Here is a 20,808-nt window from a genome sequence, read left to right on the forward strand (position 1 = left end):
CCTCTCCTCTCCTAGCGGCACGGCTCCCTCCCCTCCCTCTCCTTCATCCGCGGCGGCGTGGGGAGCAGCAGCGAAGGCAGCGGCGGTGGGCGTGGCGGGTGGCGGGGAGTAGCAGCGGCAGCGGCGGCGGCGGGCAGCGCGGGGAGCAGCGGCGGAGGCAGTGGACGGCCGGAGGCCGGCGTGGCAGGATGCGCGTGGTGGCGGTTGGCAGCCGATGCAGTACCTCCATCCGTCTCGCTAAATGATTTTTGTAGTAGTGAGGGGAGAGAGAAAAGGAGAGGAGAGAAGTACCGGTAGGAGAGAAAAATATTAAGTGGTGCGGGTATCACCGGCGGTTCATAATGATAGTCCGCTATCACCTCTAGTTCGACCGGTGGTGATACCCGTCGAACCTATCACCGCTAGATTGTATTACTACCCGACGGTGATAACCACTATCACCACTGGTTCGGTTCAAAACTGCAGTGATGGGGCGTTTGCAATGGCAGTTTATGTAATAGTGCATGGATGGTTTACACCTGTGATGTGCTGCTATCTCAGTAGTTCTTTTGTATAAGTTCCTGTGACATTTGATGTCATCACAAATTGTGTAAACTCAATCACAGATCTGTGCTGCTAGCTCAGTAGTTCTTAGTTTAAATGATAAGAATTGTCATGAACAGTGCATAGGTATGAATTATGATATGTGGGTTTTTTAGAAAGATGAGGAAGCCCGGTCCTTACAGGTGGGAAGGGGAGAGGGGTATGTGACGGTCCCACTAATTTGAGTTTTCTCTACACAATAAAACTGAAATAGTAAAACTTGTATAGATCAGATCTTAAAAGTAACGTACCAGAAGTTGATATCTTGCAGATGTTGCATTGACGCCATTGATTCAATGGTATTTTAAATGAAAATGATGCCGGCATGACTTATATGTTTAGTAGTGGACTCAAATTCTTAGATTATGGAACCTGCCAGTGGTAGAAGTAATTTGAACTAATTATTACCATAGAATCGCAGAGATGTTTGCACAATACACAAATAAAAAAATAGAAATCACAGCCTCTGATATCTTATCATGGTTTTGGTACTAATTGTGCTAATCTCTGGAGTCATTGTTTTATTTATCTACGTATGAACAGGTCAATGTAATTGGTAACTAAGTAGTTCAACTGGGTAAATTTATATGTAGCTAGAACTGCTTTTCGAAAAAAATGTAACTAGAACTGGGAAAATATAAATCAGGGCACTGAATTAGAATATTCATTTAAGGAACTTATTTCAAATTTGAGAATGCAGAAGCTAGCATACGGGGTTAGCTCTACTTCTACATTTCAAACCCACTTATTAAAAAATAACACATTTACTTGTGGACTTTGCTACGGTACTCCGGAACAATTGTGAACCATCCATCTAGATGTCCTTTATCACATATTACCTCTATAATTATATATCTTTTACTTAATAAAATTAGAAAAATAGGGAAGATATTAGATGTCTTCAAATGGATATATTAGTTGCAACATGAATTAGATCTAACGTGATGGAGCCTTTGCATACGCGAATGTAACATTTTTTTTCTTTTCTGGGGAATGCCATGTATGTGATTGGAGCCTTTGCATACTCGAGTTTGTATCATTTTTTTATGACATGTGATGGACATTTCCTAACATGATATAACTTGAGAGGTGTGTGGCGAACTTGAAAAAATGTTCCCAAACAAGAGAGATTGACGTCCAACGAATGTTACATTAGGATAGCTGGCTGTTTTTTGTTTAATTAATTATTTTGTTTCTCCTATTTTTCCACCGGTAAGATTTATTTGAACTCTTACTCCACCTCCTAAGAGGTAATCAGAGTACTGTAGCTTAGCCACATTTTACTTTTATAAGTCCAAGGTTATGACTACTGATATTATTTTGGATGGTTGCCATGCAACAAAACAAGTGTGCTTAGTGTGTTGTGACCACATTTGCAGAAACAAAACTGATTTGACACCTACAAAAGAGATCTTGAACGTCGGCATGTAGTGCGCATTGTACTAGATTGGCCTGCTAAGGCCCCGTTTGGGGCGGCGGCTGCGGCGCATATCAGCGAAAGAAGAAAAAAAAATCCCGCCGAACGGTCTGCGTCCAACGCGCGTTTGCCGGCCGCCCACCACGCGATAAGCGAGCGTTTGCCGCGCTTTTTTGGACCGCAGTCCCAAACAGGCCCTAATAATCGGCGCGCGCCAGGAGGGCTCGCGGCGCGCGATTCTCCGACAGGGACAGTTTTTTCTTTTTTTAGTAAGTTTTTTATTCTGTGTTTTTTTATTTTTGGAAATTTGTAGTTTGTAAATATAACTTTTTAGTATAACTTTTTGCACATCTTCATTGGAAAATAAATTATGATCATAACTTTTTACGATATACAATGTACAATTTTTTGAAATAACTTATAGAGGATAACATTATAGCACAAATTGTGTACAAATGTTATCAGCAAAAATTCTCACACAAACCTTTTACGCGCAAATTCATAAATTCATAATACAACTTCTAAGTACAATCTTTTTAGTATAATTTCTATATAAAAGTTATCAAGAAAACTTCAAAATATATAATGGAAGGTAAATGGAAAAATGTGGAAAGAAAATAAATGATAACACTTGCTATTATGGAATATTAATATAAAAAGGAAAAATAAAATAAATAAAAAAAGAAACAACCTGGCTGGCTGTCACGTGGGTGGGGCAGATAGCTTCGGTCGGCTCTGGAATCGTGCGCCAGGAAGCCTGCCAAGGCGCGAGTGCTGGATTCGATTTGCGGGCTCTGAAGGTCTAGGATTTAAGATGGGCCTGAGGTCTGCATATGGGCCACTTCACAAAATGTTGGGCCGTCTCTTCTCTTCATATTGGACTGTTCGGTTCTTTCGGTTAACCTGGTCCAGAAACCGAAAAAACAAGTTATTTCGGTTTCTAAGAAATAATTCGGTTCTCGATTAATTTTGTTCAGACCTACGTATCACCATCCTGGTGACTGCTCCTAACACTCTTCGGTGAGGAGTACCAGCGAAAGCCTACTCGGTCCTTATCTCTTGCTACAGTAGAGACAAGGCGAAAGGGCGACTCGGAGGCGACAACGGGTTCCGGCGGCGATTCCGCCGGTTCCCTTCCTCTCCGAAGACCGGATCGGCACCGGAGAGGGAGGTGAATGGGGGAATCGTCGTACGGATGTACATAGGCTAGTCTTTTCTTTAGCTAGGCCTAGGTTTTGCTCATCGTCACTCTGCGCGGCGGAGCAGTAGGTTTCGGGGACGGCTACTGCTGGTGGTTGTTCGCCGGCGAATAAGAGGTAGGGTTGTGCCTGGCCGGGTGGCTCGTGGTGCTGGCTTCGTCCGGGTGGCGGAGGATGCATCAGATCTGCTGCGGCTTGAGGCCCTTTTCACCAGCGCCGTTGGAGATGGCAGCGTGGTGGTTCTTTTGCTCCTCCAACAAATCGACGGCGAGGTCCTCTTCTCCGGTGGTTTGTTGAGGTCAGTGGTCTTCCTCTTTGCGTTGGGGAAGGTTCCTTTGTGCTCCTCCGTGGGCTTCTTCTTCCGGGTTGGCGACCTTGTTGCCGGCGCCGGATCTTCTGTCCCGGTGGCGTGGCCGAGGCGGCGGCGGCGGTGTTGCCATCATGGAATAAGGTCCTCTCCGACTCGTCCCCGCTCCATTGGTGTTCCACTCCGACGGCGAGCCGACGGAGGTGGGGCTCCCGTCGTGGAGCTTCTGTACAGGAGTTGTTTGATGGCGGCTCGTCGTCCCGGTTGGGAGGTGAGTTTGCCGTCCTTTTGTTCCGAGGATAGATAGGCGGCTCTGGGTTCTGTGGAAATTTGGTGGGTGGACAAGGCTTGGATTTCTCGCAGCGGCGGTTGTCATCGACGACAAACTCGCGTCCATAGTCGTCGGAGCTCGGGGTGCGTCCCCGACCGATGCGTTTTCAACGACAGCTTCATCCCGTTTATGGGGACGGGGTCTTCTGCGGCTACTTCCAAAGCCTCTTGGCGATTGGGCTCCTTCAGGTGATGGCCGACTCCGACGGCAGCGGAGTCGGGTGGTTTGGATCGACAGTGTCCAGGGACTTCATTGTAATTTCTTTGTTTCTTAGGGGCCTCTGTGTAAAAGGTTGAGTGAGCTGTCTTCGGTATCCTTCTCGAAGGTACCTGTATGTGCACTGTCTTTGTTCTTCTTAACGTTGTATGGTTTGATAAAAAAAAACACTCTTCTAGCTGGCTGCCCGTCTCACTTTTTCGATGGATTCACCATTGCAATACAACAAAGTTTAATCCAATGGAACACCCAGGCAGCAACCTGCTGTCAAGCATTCAAACCACCTGATACCCTGCTGAAACTCAAACAGATATCACCTAACTGAAACATAACCAAGCATTCACCTTCTGAACAGTTGCAAAATCTTAAGTGTTCCTTCATTTGATCTACTAGAAAACAATCACCTCTATCTGATTCAAAGTGATTATAAATGTCAGGCACAGCACACAAACGACCGACACCAACTAACTTCTGCTCGTGAAGGGTCCTGGTGGTCTAACCATGTAAACAACAAATCATCAGCTGGGATGCAGCAGAGGTGACATGACGCTCCTATTATACACTCAAAATATTAAGAGGCGAGTTCTCAAAAAAAAAGCAGGTGCCAGAATGGCCAAACACGTCAAAAATAAGACTCTCTATGTCTCCCTTCGGGACCTCCGGCGTGGCGCTGCAGTCTCCTCTTTCTCGTCCTCCTCTTTCTCCACCTTGTCGCCACTGCTTCCAGCACCTTCAGTCTCGGCGGCCTTGGGCTTCTTCGCCTCAACTGCAGGTTTCACTGGAGCCTGCAACAAGCAAATGTTTTGGGTTGAGCTTCTCTTCATATTCAGGATGAAGAGGGCAGTAATACATTGGGAAGAACTTACCGCAGGCTTCTTGCCACCAAACAGGATCCTGAAGAGCACGGTCGCAAAGACGACGACAACCGAAACCAAAATGCCGATAGTGATGTTGGGCTGCTTCTCTCCCTTCTCAATCACATCCTGAGAACATGATAGCATGAACATGTCATTTTCTTTATGACACATTAAGATGTTTGACAAGAGACTAAATTAGCAAATATTTCCAGAACTCACAATGATCTTGGTCTTGTAGGGTGCCAAGAACGGAACATCAGCAATCTTGTATAGGATGTCAAAAACCTTCTTCTGCAATGCGATGGCAAATCAAGTTAGTGATAAATAAAATGGACACACAATCCAGTAAAGAAATTAACAGCAATAATGGTTGTAAACAAGGACACACAATCCAGTAAAGAAATTAACAGCAATAATGGTTGTAAACAACAAGAAGACGGGATTACCTGGAACTCAGAAAGACCATCTGCAGCAGCAGCAGCCTCCTCAGCCTTCTCCTTTTCCTTCTCAACTTCGTACTTGGGCTTCCAGGTCTTCTCTAGGATTGAGGTGGCAACCTTCTCATCATCAGCAATCAAAATATTGTCAAACAGGATGCCATCCTGCATTGTCCAGATCTCAATTCCAATAGCAGCAATTGGATCAAAGTCAGGCTTGTCCAGCTCAAAGTACTCAGGGTTGGGGATCTCCTGAGGCTTCCAGATTCCCTTGTAGTTGGGGTTGTCAATAAGGGGTGCATGCCACTTGCCCTTGTAAGCTGGGTTCTGCTTCATTGGCCTCTTCCACTCGCCACATCCAGGTGCCTCTTCACACTTAGGGTTGTCAATCTTTGGTGCCTCCCATTCACCATCCTCCTCATCATCCCAGTCCTCAGGCTTGCTTGCCTCAGGATCATCAATCTCCTCAGGCTCGTCATCCAGCCATCCCTCAGGCTTGGTGGCTTCCACATCCTCAATTTCCATTGGGGCATCCTCATCCCAGTCATCAGGCTTCACTGCATTAGGATCAGGGATTTTAGCTCTCTCATCCCAGTCCTCTGGCTTCTTGTCATCAGGGTCTGGAATGGTCTTTGGTGGGATGAGCGCTGGCTCAAAATCATCAGCAGACAGGAAGTTTGCCTTCTTCTTTTCCTCCCCATCGATCAAAATTCTCACCTCATTGTCTGGCTTCAAGATAGCCGTGTAGACATGAGAGAGCTTGTCATATGGGACAGAAGGTGGGAACTTGAGGTGATGCTCAACATACTTTCCAGTCTTGGGGTTCTTGTGCTTAAGGATGAAATGCACCTTGTTGGTTGACCCACACTTGTCTGGACCAAACATGATAGTGTATGGAGTCTCATTATCAAACTCCTTGGCATCCCATCCGGCCTCCTGAGGGCGGATGTACTTAATATAGGCACCTCCACACTCAAGGCCATTCTGGAGCCTCACTTCAAACTGCAGGACTACTGTCCCATCCTTCAAAGTAACTGGCTCATCAAGCTCCTTGATTATGGCATATTTCCTGGCCTTCTCACTAACAAGGAGGCCATAGTCCTCGTGCCCATCACTCTTGGCACGCTTCCATACACCTGCAAACCAGAGTATGTCAATTCTTAGTGGATGACAGTGGTACAATGAAAAAATAACGAACAGAAAGATATGACCAGTGACAATAACGTTCAACAGACAAATAAAAGCGAAATACCAAAATCTAACAAGCTCCAAATATGGATTACAAAGTTACTCCATTTGAAGTGTGTTAGCAATTGCAAGACCGAGATATGATAAGCAAATGTAGGCCGTTTGTTGTGATCTCAACTCAGTGCATCATCACATTAAAATTCATGAAATTATCTATAATATCTCTTGATGCCACAGGCTGTCCCACAAATTCCGTACTTCAAATTATCATGGCAATAATAACACATTTTGAAAGTGTCAGAAAAACAGTTCAATTAAGCACACCACATTATCACCACAACAATGAGCGCACAAACAACCAGTCACTATAATGATCCTATAGCTTCCTACCAGCCAAAACACGCTGTGCTAGGTTATCAGCTCATTGTATCAAGAAAACAATGAAGGTCAAAAGTTGCCACGGTTACACAGTACTTCGACGGATCACGTAGAAACTCTGCATCTAGGGTGGGTCCTGCCAGCAAGGCACATCTAATCTGACTAAAGCTCATACTTGACTGACTAGCATCCAAACCAAACCACCGTACACACACCCGTGGATCTCACAAGCAATTGCGCAATTTACTTATCGCTCCTAATTCAGGACACCAACAACTAAGATCTCACAAGAAGCCCCCCCAAAACAACTACTAAACCCCCGGATCTGGCACAGATCGAGCCAACCACAACAAGCTCACACGCGAGGTGAGAAGTAGATGCGCGCGCATACCTTGGTACTCGTCCTTCTTGGAGACGACCCACCTCCCCTCGAAGTCCTCGTCGAACGACTCGTACAGCAGCTGTAAGCAGCACCATCAGAACCCGCACGAACCATTACAAATCTCTCCCCCAGAATTCCAAGGAAACAAAATAAACAGCCATGAATTGCTACTGGTTCGCTGAGATTACCGGGTCGGAGGCGCGGATCTGAACGAGCAGCGCCGAGACGAGCAGCAGCAGCAGCGGGCGCCCTCCCATCATCCTCTTCGCTCCCGAATCCCGATCTCCTCGGGCGGGGGAGTTTCTCGAAACCTTCCAACCAGAGCGAAGGCGTCCGCGAGGGGGCGAAGAGGCGAGGGGGGTATATGAAGTGGGCGCCGCGGAGTTGCCGGACGGCTGAGATTGGGCGACGGGGAGCCCGGTGGGGATCGGCCGATCCGGCGGGCGGGGCCGGCAGTTGCGAGGAAAAGGGCGTCGCGTGACTTGTTCCGGCCAATGGGAGGGTGCGGGACGTGGTGGCAGCCAATGGGAAGCTGCCACGTCCGGCTCGTGACGCCTTGATCGTGGAGGACGCCACGTCGGCGCGCTGTGTCAGCCGCCCCCACGCACACGCTGAAGTGCAGAGCGGTGGGATCTGGTCAACCCCGGTCAAATGCCAATGAGAGAGATTCCACATATATCTACAAATTTACCTTTTATATAGGTGCAAATTTGATCTTAAATGCTGTGCAAATCAGCTAAAGAGTGGGATGGGGAAGCATATTGGTGGATGCAACTGGAAGGTGCGAAGATAGATCGAACTAGAAAGGCCCACAGCTTTGCAGCGCGGGACTCGTATTCCGCGTCGTAGTATTATAGTTGATGTGAATTTTAATTGATGTATGTAGTAATTTTTAAAGCAACGTAGTTAAGATAAATCTGTCGCTTCCTTATTTTTGCATATGTGTCATGGTCTGCAGCCCACTGTTGCACTTGGTCTATATTTTGGACATTCTATTATCATGATACTATTATTTAAGAAGTATATTATATTTTTAGCAAAATAAGATGCTATGTTGAATGAATTACCAAAACGATTGAATTTACAAAACTTAGCTATGAGTTGTAGATTTTGAAATTCTAGGTAACTTTTGTGTTGATTATTTTTTGATTTGAAGATTTTTTTGGTGTCTAAAGTATAGATACAACGGGTTGTATGCAGGGTTTCAAAAACCGGACGGGAACCGCCGGTTTCCGGATTTTTTTCCGTTTCCGGTCTGGTCCGGGACGGTAAACCGGGTCCGGTTTTTTATATTTTATGTTTCTAAATCCAAAAATACAAAAGTCATTTTTTTGTGCTACTGTTCCGGTTTTGAACAGCAGCACCGGTTTTTGAAACCGTGGTTGTATGTAAGCGTTTGTACAAATGAGTTGCGAAAGAGTTTTCAATTTTAAAATTTATTCTATAATAAAGTTGTAGTTTTTGAATTTTTTATCAAATTCTATGATCAACTTTTGATTCCAATGTGTTTTGGTGTACAAATTATATGTATAATGTTGTGCGTGTAGAAGTAACAGATGGAACAGATTGTGGCTTAATTTAATTAAAATATGAGGGTTTTCTTAAAAAAATATTGAGGACCAGGACGGCGGGTTGATTTTATGAAAATTTAAGGTTTTCTCTACAAATTTTTCTGAACATGGATTGTTGGACGGCAGATTGATTTCGAGAAAAGTTAAGTGTCTTTTTGTGAAATTTCATGAGAGAGAAGGCCAGACCGTGGTTGATTTCTCTAAAATCCGAGGGTTCTTTCCAAAATAACTAGGAAATGCACGATCTGGACCGTCCGCCTGGCCGATCCGACGGCCAAGAATAGCCAGTGACGTGGCCACTCTCTCTAGCACTGGTTTGGTGCAAGAATCGTATTATAGAGATAATACAACAGCGATCTATCACCACATAGTGGAATAGCAATTACATAATGCCCATAAAATTTCTACTAAAAGTCTAAAATTGCACAGCTAAAATAATCTTATAGCAACTGCAAGTAAGTGAACATAGTCTCACCACTGCGCAAGGACACATGAAGTCATGGGAGGCGTTGCCCGGTGGGCATTCGTGGTGGAAATAGATATATGTGGGAATACTACATCTCTAAGCTTCGAGATTTTAGATCTGTAGTTTGTAAACTAAATCAATGTAGTTTAAATATTTATATTTATGCTAAATTATAGTTTGATTCGTCTAAATACTCTTGTGGTAGGATTTCTATGAATTTCTTAGAATGAAGATTCGCCGAATAGGACTTTTTTAGCGGGAGTACCGCATGCCTTTACAAATGGATTGGCTCATGATGTTGGGTTGGAGGGAGGACGCAATCCGGAGGAAGGGCGGAGGGCGGTAGTGATGTAAGGAGGAAGGGCGGTAGTGGACAGATGAATGGAGAGTGCTGGCATATTAGGTTTCACATCACTCACGCTTACCTTATCATGTCAGTTTATAGAATGTTGCGTGATGGTTTGGACCTAAATTGCGCACTTTGATAGTTTAGAGAACGAAAAAAATACACTTTCATATTATGAGGGTCGGGATGAAAACCGTACAAATCGATGTCTAAGATTGTGTCTAACTTAACTTAAAAAAAACTTAGGGCTATAAGTTTCTAAAAGTTTATACCCCCAAAGTGAGAGTAACTCGTGTGTAAATATGTAACTTTATTTTAATGTAAATAAACTAAATGTAACAAGGAACAAGAAAAAGTTAATTAATATGTTTCCAATCTATGAAACACTTCATTTTTTCTCATCTCGCTCGCACTATGTGAAAACCCATTAAAGGTAATGCAGGAACGTTAGGGTGGATAATGCAATCTGCTGAGGTGACCAACACTAACCACGTCTGTTTCGTGACTCCTGAGGCCTCAGGGTGGAATAATTAGGACAGACCTGCCGGCTTTGTAGTAGTTGCCAGTTGGTATAAAAGGTCATCCAACAATGCGATGGGTTCTCCACTTTCGACTCCTTATTAAAAAAAGTAATGGCGTGCTTTGGTGTGTTACCTTTAGTTTTTACTGGCACACCTTCAATTGCAAGTCACCCAAGTCCATTTTATCACTCTTTTCTTCCCCACTGGTGACGTGCTCATTTTATAATACTCTCAGAACTAATAACGTTTGAGCTTTTACGATTCTGCATATAGCAAACAAAAAGGAACTAGACGAACTGAGCGTCAGCTGGTAAGGTTCTTTGTGGTGGAACCTGTCCACTAGAATTCGAGTTCTCGACTCGGCACTGGTGCTCGTATTTTTCTGGCAGAACAACACAAATTTAGTTTTTGTATGATGCGAACAAGCATGCAGAGAATTATTTTTTATTATATGTAAAAAATTGGTTTCACTCATTACCATGGCTCTTTTCCAAGAATTATCGACAGTGAATTGGGCTAGCACCACATCTCCCTTGGTTGGATTAAATGGAACAACATCAGATGGAACATTAGCTGCCAAATCTTCAGCTTCCGAAGTACCAACTGGCGGAATTTCATCTTTCAAAGTATCTACTTCATCTTTAAACAAACTAGACCACTTAAAACGAAGAGGAACCACATGATTCTTTGGCTCAACTCCAACTTCTGAAGTATCCGATGGAGTATGCTCTGGTTGAACTTCCAAGGTATCTGATAAAGTATATGAGAAATCTTCAGCAATCAAAGTGTCTGATGCATCATTAAATTTCATAGAAGCCAGCTCTTGTCGAATGTTGTCCAAGCGACGGTCGCCAACTATTTGGGCATAGAACATTCCACCACCAATGACTTCAGTTACAATAACCTTAAAAGTGAAGCAAATTAATTAGAACATTTTGCAATGCATATATCTCCGAGTTCAACAAGAAAAATTTTCTAGAGTAAAAAAACCTTGAAAGTTTCTTTTCCATTTTGTCCAGCCAACGATCTTTGGGGAATCACTTCCGCTTCATTGTAATTCTCCCACACCTAGAAAACAGAACTGTTACAATTGCTTAACATTTTCTAATGTTTTGCTCAAAAAAACATTTTCTAATGTTTTGTACTACAAAAGAATATAACATCACCTTCAATTTCTTTTGTTGTGCATACTTTTCCGCCCTTATGAGAGTTTGAGCTTCGGAGATTCTGTCAAGTCCAAAAGAACTAAGCTTGGCTAGGCCGGATTGAAGAAGAACATAAGCCATATTGTTCTTGGACTCCCATAAGGAACCTAAGAATGTCCCAGTCCTATCCACAGCTTCAATCTCAATCTACATAGGCATTTAACATCATTTAGAAAAATGTAAATAGCTAAAAATATTTCAAAGATGGGTAGGAATGGCATACCTCGACATCACGTTGAAGTATTGTTCTCCTCATTAGAGCAATGGCATCATCTGAGTAAGGCTCATTTTTACCGGGGCACCGAACACAGGAGAATGAAAAGGCAATGGTGCTTGTCTCATTAGGCATTGTTAGTTTGAAGCGATGTCCACTAAAAATATACTCAACAACAGCAGAGTGCCTCTTATTTCGCTGCAAGAGGTGGAAAAAATCTCTCGCCTTCTTGGCAGGTACCTAAGAATATCATAAAATTGAAATAAACAACTAAATAGAGGAAAAAGCAATGATTAAACCAAATGATTTCTTGAGGGAGAGGAAATTCTTACTGTTGTCAAATCATTCATATGAGTTGCAGGATAATCCTTTTTAGCATGATATCCTTTCTTTGCTTTTTCAGCACGTGAATAGGCTGCCAAGAGTGCATCATAGTGGTGCGACCTCTCCTCGTAGTCCCGGTGTCTTGTGATATCAGCACATCCTCGAGAAAGCAAGAGCTCGGCGACATTGGCTCCAAGTAGGTTGCCAGAGCTACCAACATGCGGGGGTAGAAAAACAGATCCATAATCCAAAATTTTGTCATCAACTATGTTGGTTTTGTTTGCAGCAACTTGTCTATTTGAAATGTTGATTCTCCTAGAATACTCCATTGATACATGAACCTGAACATCGTAAAACAATCAAATGCTAAGATTAATTTAAAGAGAACTTATATGTTTATGAACAATGACTAGTATAATAATTCACTAAAGATACCTGTTTGCCAATTAGACGTGTGCGCAAAAATTCCTTGGCTGCACAAGCAAAATGTTCAATCGTTTTGCTTTCTCCAAAAGAATCAACCAATTTAGGAGGTCTGATGCTAGAAAGATTTACACGCCGCTCTGCCGAAGGACTTCCACCAGGTAAAATATCATCAGCAACAATAATACAGTACCCATTCACCACCTCTATAACCTGAAATGATATCAAATGAGACCATATATTAGTATAGATGATACGCACAGTTGCACTTCATGGCCAACTAAATAGAAGTTATTTGCAGCTAAACAAATATGACACTCACATGAGTCTTACGAAAAAAAGATTATTTAATATGGTAACCACAATTATTGATAATAGTAACAAATCTTCAATTCATTTGTTTTGTACCACCGGAACTTAAAATGCCATGAAAAAGTATGGTTTCAAAACTAAAAATAAACTCACTGTTTTTTGGTCGCACATTAAACCTCATACCCTTACAAATTAATGCACTTGACCAAGGTTTACTAACCACGTTGCCCAACTTCCACGCATGCAATCGATGAGCCAAGACCGTATGTACGTAAGCCACAGTCCCACACATGCATGGTGGGATCTATTTTCCACACATAACGTAACATAAATGACACGACTCACACTGCTAGCTGCTCAGTGCTCAATTAGTCAAATTACACGGCACTAAACCGACATACCAACATATATACAAATATTGGTGCCAAAATGGTTGCCCAAGCACCATCCAGTCACCTAGACCATGATAATATGTAATTATAGAAGGCATTTAAATTGCAATGTTCTTCTTTACACATCATGGAATCTTTCGGAGATATTAACTAGAAAAAAATTCATTTACTTTCTTCATGTCTATTTACATAAAAGGAAAGTCTTTATGAGCAGGATTTGGCCTTTAATTTATCTAACTTATAGTCAACTATTACAAAATCCGAAGAATATTTAGAAGATAGTTCTATTAATGAAATTTCTCACAATAAGAACATATATAATTTGGACTTATTATTTGTCAAAACTTAAGATATTTTTATTATATTGTATTAAAATATGCTTTACATCATTGATGGATGATACTCTTGTTTCCAAGTGCATAAACCTATGTTTCCACTTCTGATGAAAATATACTAAGGCTACCTTCCATTAAAAAATTAAAAAAGAAGTGAATACAACAATACTACTTTATTAAAACATGGCAAAAAGAACTAACTTTTCCTGTGAATTTCTGGTTGTGTATTGCTGTTGTATTTGTAACAGGTGGCTGAAATCCCGTCCATATCCTTAGTTGTTCCTTCTTAGCCTGAAGTTCGGCATTCTTAAGCTTTCTTTTGGTCTCAGCTCCAAGCATGTTTGCGCTCCATTCCATATACTTTGCAAATCCCTATATGTAAGATGACAAGAAGTACCCATGAGTAAAAATTCATAAATGGCTGCTATGGTAATATTTGAATGATGAAAGGACATGTTATCTGTACATTTTCTGCAAGCTCAAGCGCTAAGTCCTTAGCTGTATTTCCATCAGAATAATACACTGAAGCAAACATGTTATCAAAACTGTCTGTTCCCTCTAGTATAATACGCACCTACAAAAATTGCAATAAAATTATTATTAGAAAAATCTTACTAAACACTGTAAATCATATTATTTATAATAATAACTCAATGTAAATATAAGAAACTTACTTCTCTATTGAGAACTTTTGTCTCAGTGAAGTGCTTTGCCTCCTTACCAAACCTATCTGGTGGAATTTCAGAATAAGTAACTGCAGATGCTACCGGCTTTTGTAATGTCCCCAATATTGGTGGTTCTTGAGCGTCTCGAGATGCTTTCCCATCGGCATCAACATTGTTAGTTACTTCTTTCTGAGCAACCACACTTGGAAGCCGTCTTCCCATGGATGGAGCCTATGATTTTAGTCCAATCAATATTTGCCATACCAACAAGGAAAAGAAAAGAGTTAAAGGACAATAGAGAAGGGATATATATTATTACCTGAACACCGGCAACGTAAACCTGGACAAAACTAAAGCTAGGGATCAAGTAGACACGAATAGTGCTACCATCACGCACTTGCTCAACAATGGCCTGCAAAGCCTTCCCTTTCATCTCAGCAACAAAACCCTTTGTACCAGAAGGGTTGGCTTCTGCGATGGTTAATGATGGAAGAATTCTTACTGAAGCCTCCACAGCACCAGGTTCCTAGATACATATAACGAACAAGAGATACATTTTGATCACAACCAACAAATTTCTGCTAATAATACACACAACTTGGAATTTTGGAAACCTCGGAGATGAATACCAACCTTACTCCAACAACCTAAACCTTGGTCTCTAGCAATCTCCTCCAATCTTAGTAACTCTGTAACATATGGACTAGTGTCACCCTTCTGACGTTGCTGTTTTACCTGGCCAACCAACCAAATAACCTTTAAAATTAATATATACGACACATATAGCAAAACATGGCAAGCTCACCAAAGCAAACAGAGTAACGGATCATCTCACCTTGGCGAACCCCTGGGCGACAACCAGGCTCGCAATGTTCTGATCTCCAGCAAGATAAACCCTACCAAATTCCCGGCCTGACGCAGGAATTATGTACTCTACTTTGAACTTAACATCCTGCTTCGTCCAATTAGCTCATGTTAGTTGTCAACGATGTTGGATGCTACTCTAAAAAGGGAGAACTATGATATGAGAGTGTATTTTATGAGTATAAAGAAATCAGATGGAGACCTGTCCAATGCAAAGCTTTCTCAGGAATTCCCTACTATCCCAGGCGAACGGCTCGTCTGACCCATAACGCAATGCCTGCGTACAAAGAGGAACTCTCAGATGAATACAAGAACGAGATCTGCAAGCTGGGTAGTGGGCAGACGTGCACGCGGATTAACTTACCAGCCTTGGAGCGATGATGGACGACAAGGTGATCGACTTCTCCGGTGGAAGCGTCTCGGCCTTTGCCCTCCCCATGATGACCAGGGTGTCGCCCGAAGGCACGGCCTTGACCTTCCCATTAATCCAGCCCGACGCTGCCATGGCTGAAGAAGCTAGCAGTTCCCTGCAACTACTGACCGATCAAGATCAATAAAATATATATAGCTTGCAGACCGAGGTTGCATTGATGCCCTCGCTGTAGGGGCAATCTATTAATTAATTTATTTTCTCAGCAAGAAGAAAAATTAAACATGTGTGCATGCTATCAACATGATCTCATTCTCAAACCGATCGATTTATGAGCTCTCGACGGGTGCATACATAGATACAGAAACTAGTTGCTCGCTCGCTCGCCTGCTCGCCACCATGTTTAAGTTTCATGTTCAATCTGATCTAATAAACACCGGCATCCGGAGATCTCCACAAGATACACCTCTAATAAACTTCGCTAGATTTTAACTCCTTTCTTTTTCATCAATCACTTGGTTTTCTCGAAGAAACAGCCGGGATGAAGTACGTACCTTGCTTGACGGCACGAAGCGCTTTGGTTTTGGAAGGTCGACGGAGGCGGCGAGCGAAAGATTTTAGATAGCGCGGAGCGAGAGACCAGAGGGCAATTTGTAGGGCAAGCCGCGAGCGAGCGCAGGTTGTTGGGGTACGGTGTGGGTAACCGTCAACGTACTGGAGTTCGGCGCCGATGTAGCATGTCTATTCTGCTGTCAGATCGATGCGTACGTAGTGCGGACTGTGTAGTAGGGGTAGCCGCCATGGACCGTGTTCTACTCCACGTTGTGTTTTGCTTGCTTGCGTTTTGTGTACGTGTCCGTTCCTCCCAGGAGAGCCGGGTGCCTGTTCGATAGTGCTGCAGCTGCAACTACATACACCAGCGGCTTGCATGCAGCTACAAAAATTCCAGCGGATTTCTATTTTATCCATTACGTTGTGCAAGTGCTAGTATTTCTTTTGGTTTCCAGATTTTTTTTCCTTTTTTACATTCTATTATGTATTGAAGTTGTCTTGACAACTTTTTTTTATAAAAAATATACTAAAAAATATACTATGGATTTGTACTCAAAACTATAGGAAACATGTAATTTGCCATGTGCCAAAGACACGGCAAATGCCCAAATACACACGGCAAACACTTTGCCGTGTGTAACACACGGCAAACGGCTCACGGCAAACAGCGGCCGGCAAAGAGGACCTTTGCCGTGAGCCAGATTTCGAGCACTCGGCAAATACTTTGCCGAGTGTCTTATTCGGCTCACGGCAAAATAAAGTGGCGTCCAGGAACGTAATAGGAAAATGAACGGAACGGGAAGCTTTGCCATGTGTCACGACGTAAAACACACGGCAAACAAAACGTAACAGAAATTTTTTGCCGTGTGCCACGGCCCGGGCACACGGCAAAGAGTGTAACAAAAAGCGTAAAAGATTGTACTAGAAATCTTCCCAATAAAGATAACGTCATACAAGTTGTGCTAAAAAGTTATGCTCCAAAATTATTTTAGAAAAAAATATGCATTAAAATTATATATATCGTAAAAGTTATGCTAAAAAATATTTTTCAGAAAGTTGTTAAGAAAAAATTATACATAAAAGTTATATGCATCGTAAAAGTTATGATCCAAATTTATCTCTCAAAAGACCCTGTGTAAAAAGTTATGCATACAAATTATACTTAGAAATTATAAGTTTCCAAAAAAACAATATAAAAAACAATATTTTTTAAGAGAGAAAATATACCTGCAAACCACTGTCGGAAATCGCGCGCCAGGAACCCTCCTGGCGCGCGCGCTGATTGCCCCCCATATATAACATGAGTCCTCTGCTTCGAGGGCAATCAGGCCTGACCTACAAGATTTATACGTGAAGACACCACTGACCATATATATAATCTAAAATAAAATCGTGCTAATTACAACACGAGAGGCTATATCTTTGAAAGTTTGAATTCATCACCTCGATACGTAGATGCTATTATTATCATTAAAAGAATTGATATGGTCCTCAATATGCAGATGCTATTAAGAGAATCTCCAATAGTTTCTAATATTTTCTCCCCAAATCTTTGAGAGACAAAAAAAAAGTTCATCTCCAATAGTTTTATATTTCTACTTACAAAAAATGAGAAGTTGTGGCCCCACAAGAACAATTCCATGGGAAACTTCCATGACTGGTGGACATTATCTTCTTGCAAATCAGATTGCCGGCAATTTAGAGCATGAGAAGGCTTGAAATTTTTGGGAAAATAAAGAGGACGACGAGGGGTTCTATTTTACCTCTTACTTGTGCCGGTGATGCACCGTGGCGCTCGGAATCGGTGTGGGATGAAGTGGCGGCGATCTGGTTCGTGTCGAAGCAGGCATAGTGACGATGCAGGGCCTTGGGCGTGATAGGAGATGCAGCGGGCGTCGGTGGTGTCGGCTCCCTTGGAGACGTGCTAGACTGCGCAAAGAGGGTGAGCGTGAGCAGCAGGGGTGCGGGCCTCGCGGCGCTTGGAGACGGATCGAGAGCGACAGAGGTGTGCGCATACGCATAAGAGCATCTCCAATAGTTCTCTTTTTTTCTCCCCATATCTTGTTATTTGCCAACTCTCCAAATAGGTATGTGGAGACAAAAAAGAGTACATCTCCAAGAGTTTTCTATTTTTACTCCTCAAAAAGGCTAATTCCGCGCGAAAATTGTATGGCTGGCGGACAGGAGTTCTTGCAACTCAGATTGCCAGTGATTTAGGGCATGAGAGGGCTTGGAATTTGAGAAAAAAGAAAGAGGACAATGAGGGGGTTCCGTTTTACCTCTTATTTTGCGCCGGTGATGTACCATGGTGGCTGGAATCAGTGCAGGAAACTTCCATGGCTGGCGGATAGTAGCTTCTTGCAAGTCAGATTGCCAGCGATTTAGGGCATGAGAGGGCTTCGAATTTGGGAGAAAAGAAATAGGACGACGATGGGGTTCCATTTTACCTCTTGCTTGATCTGATCGCTTCTTCTGCTTCTGAGCAACTCCTTTTTCCTTATACTTGGCCAAGAGTTCTTTAAAACTCGGCCTTTTTTTTGTTTCTGGAATTTTTTTCCAGAACTCCCAGAGTGACCGGTCAGACCGGTCTTTGCAGACTCAGCACCTCTTTTCTGTTCCTGCCCCTGAGCGTTGAATTCTTCAATGAAACTTCAGGGAACTTCTTTGCTGGGACTTCCTAGCGAGATTTTGAAGGTTCAGATCTCTCTTCACCAATAATTACATTTTGTGCCAGTGATGCACATCGTGGTGGTCGAAATCGGTGCGGGAAGAAGTGGTGGCAGTCTGATTTGTGTTGAAACAGGTCTGGTGACGATATAGAGGCCGATCATGAGCGATGGAGGTGTACGCATATTTACGCACAAGGATGGGTTATATGTCAATTGTTAGGAGATGGAGAATTAGGATGAAGAACTATCGGAGAGTGTTTTTTTTCTTTTTTTAAAAAAATGAGGAAGAGAGATAAGAAACTATTGGAGATGCTCTAAGGATGAGCAATGTGACAATTGTTTGGAGATAGAGAATTAGGACGGGGAACTATTGGAGAGTGTGTTTTTTTCTTTTTTCCTAGAAAAGTAAGAATGGGGAAGAGAGATAGGGAAACTATCAGAGTTGCTCTAAAGGAATAGTATAAAAAGCCTAAAAGCATCTCCAAGAGATTAGCTATCCTAGTTTGGCCAGCTAATTAAAAATAGAAACATCCCTAAAAACTGGATCCAACAGACTCTGCAAAGATACTCCCTAGCTATCCTGTTATCCACCCCGCCTCCTTTGCTTGTCAAAGATACTGACGCCCTTAGCTCAGGATCATCTGTTTTACACGAGCCCCACTCGCTGCTGAGGAGGACGGAGCTCCCATCGCTGCGCGCCGAGGAAGACGGAGTGCCTCGTCGCTGAGGAGGATGGAGCTCCTCGCTGCACGCCGCTCCGACGAGCACCCAGCTGCCTCGCACCTCGCCGCGTGCCGCTCCGGCGAGTACCCCACCGCCGCGCGCTCCTCCGTCGAGCTCCCAACCGCGCGCCGCTCTGGCGAGCACCCCGCCGCCTGCTTCTTGCAGCCATTCTTGCCCAACACCACGAGCTTCGCGGCGCCGCCGCGGCTGACCTCCCCGTGCCCTCGTCATGGCCGCCGCCGCTAATCCCCACACCGTGCCCCAACCTCTGCCGGCCACCCGTTGCCGCAGATTACCACATCGGATCCGCGCAGAGCTCCTCTTCGCAGTGGTGCCGGTCCCGCCAGCAGCCGCCGCCGTACCTGGCGGCGGCGGCCAACAACCGCCTGTTGGTCTTGAGCCTTGGCTTGGCCCCACATGCAGAGAGGGAAAATCCAATGGGTTAGAGCATCTCCAAAAGACTCTATATATTCTTTCTAAATGCTAGGAATAGAAATTTAGGTGAAAAATTATCCTCCAACATCTCTTCTAAATGGTTATTCAAATATAGCCATCTTCTATTTCGGATTTTTCGCTAGCCAAAAATAGAAGACGGGAATGACTCTTTAGACTGGACACGAAATATAGAAAAACTATTGGAGAGTGACAGGATATAGAAAATGTGTTTTGTGCAAATAACTCTCCAAATTGTGATTTACGGAGTGAGATTTGGAAAGCCTCTTGGAGGTGCTTAGATCCGGGCGAAAAAAAATCCAAATCGGAGGTCCCACATGTCAAGTATGTAAAAAGCCAGATTTGTCTAGTCTATTGGTTCCCCAACCCATTGGAGAGCTAATGGTTAGATAAATATATAGTTAGCTAAAAGTGAACATATAGAGTATGATTTGAAGAATTTGTTGGAGTTGCTCTAAACGGAGCATACCAACTTGTAAAAAAAATCTAAACGGGGCATATCGTCTTCATGTTTAAATTAGTTTCTATCTTTTTTGTCTTTGTAATTCGAAAAAGAAAATGTTCGGTCTACGATAGTATTTTACTTTTGAAAAAAAAATGGCGAACTTCTGGAACACCGCTGCGGCGCTGTGGCTAAAAAGAAGGGTGGTCAACCGAAGTCACGCGAACGACCTCGTATCTCAGTGGTGCGGTCGCTGGTTGTAGCGCCCACCAAGCCCGCGTTCGAGCCCCGCTCGGCGCTGGTTTCGCACCTGGCTATTGAGGTGTGTGCGCGCGTGTGGCGGTGTGTGTCCGAGATTTTTCAGTCAGTTTCATTTGGGTTGAGTCCAGTCGATGTCGGTCAACGTGGATGGGTCTAATCTTTAACTATGTCTCATTCAAAAAAATCTTAGTATTTATTAATATTAAATAAAATTATTACGGTAGCAAATTATGAATTAATTAAACTCATTAAATTTGTCTCGCAAATTAACACCCATCTATAAATAAATACTTTTAAATAATAAGATTTTCTGGTGACAAGGACTAGAAAGGAGTCCCTGGGAAGGGCTTACTTTTGCACCCCGGCTGCCCTGCCGCTGATGCGACTCGCCGGGGGTTATGTCCCA

At 43.2% G+C, this 20,808-nt stretch overlaps 2 protein-coding genes across 2 annotated transcripts; both read right to left on the minus strand.

Annotated features, from left to right (window-relative positions):
• Positions 1 to 4,406: 4,406 nt before the first annotated feature.
• On the minus strand, positions 4,407 to 7,727 carry LOC120680563 (calnexin homolog). The gene is made up of 6 exons (XM_039962060.1): positions 7,483 to 7,727; positions 7,304 to 7,373; positions 5,356 to 6,482; positions 5,129 to 5,200; positions 4,919 to 5,035; positions 4,407 to 4,837 (listed from the first exon to the last, which is right to left on the minus strand). Exons 1-6 carry the CDS (start codon positions 7,552 to 7,554, stop codon positions 4,691 to 4,693), a joined length of 1,605 nt encoding a protein of 534 aa, XP_039817994.1. The 5' UTR covers positions 7,555 to 7,727; the 3' UTR covers positions 4,407 to 4,690.
• Positions 7,728 to 10,413: 2,686 nt separating this feature from the next.
• On the minus strand, positions 10,414 to 18,192 carry LOC120681089 (ribonuclease TUDOR 1-like). Its single transcript, XM_039962633.1, has 16 exons — positions 18,134 to 18,192; positions 15,297 to 15,459; positions 15,135 to 15,209; positions 14,904 to 15,020; positions 14,702 to 14,803; positions 14,388 to 14,594; positions 14,078 to 14,299; positions 13,870 to 13,977; positions 13,605 to 13,775; positions 12,377 to 12,577; positions 11,950 to 12,282; positions 11,627 to 11,857; positions 11,365 to 11,550; positions 11,189 to 11,266; positions 10,677 to 11,102; positions 10,414 to 10,461 (listed from the first exon to the last, which is right to left on the minus strand). The coding sequence occupies exons 1-16, from the start codon at positions 18,190 to 18,192 to the stop codon at positions 10,414 to 10,416; spliced, it is 2,727 nt and encodes a 908-aa protein (XP_039818567.1).
• Positions 18,193 to 20,808: the final 2,616 nt, after the last annotated feature.

The sequence above is a fragment of the Panicum virgatum genome, chromosome 7N, assembly GCF_016808335.1.
Source record: "Panicum virgatum strain AP13 chromosome 7N, P.virgatum_v5, whole genome shotgun sequence".
NCBI classification, from domain to species: domain Eukaryota; kingdom Viridiplantae; phylum Streptophyta; class Magnoliopsida; order Poales; family Poaceae; genus Panicum; species Panicum virgatum.

Excerpts from the sequence above, each read along its gene's own strand:
- LOC120680563 (XM_039962060.1), bottom strand. The coding sequence starts at position 7,554 with ATGATGGGAGGGCGCCCGCTGCTGCTGCTGCTCGTCTCGGCGCTGCTC. Across the intron at positions 7,374-7,482 it reads AGATCCGCGCCTCCGACCCG|CTGCTGTACGAGTCGTTCGA; the intron begins GTAATCTCAGCG and ends TGCTGCTTACAG. Across the intron at positions 4,838-4,918 it reads TTGGTGGCAAGAAGCCTGCG|GCTCCAGTGAAACCTGCAGT; the intron begins GTAAGTTCTTCC and ends TGCTTGTTGCAG.
- LOC120681089 (XM_039962633.1), bottom strand. The coding sequence starts at position 18,192 with ATGGAAGTTTCCTGCACTGATTCCAGCCACCATGGTACATCACCGGCG. Across the intron at positions 12,283-12,376 it reads CACGTCTAATTGGCAAACAG|GTTCATGTATCAATGGAGTA; the intron begins GTATCTTTAGTG and ends TACGATGTTCAG. Across the intron at positions 11,267-11,364 it reads CACAACAAAAGAAATTGAAG|GTGTGGGAGAATTACAATGA; the intron begins GTGATGTTATAT and ends TCTGTTTTCTAG.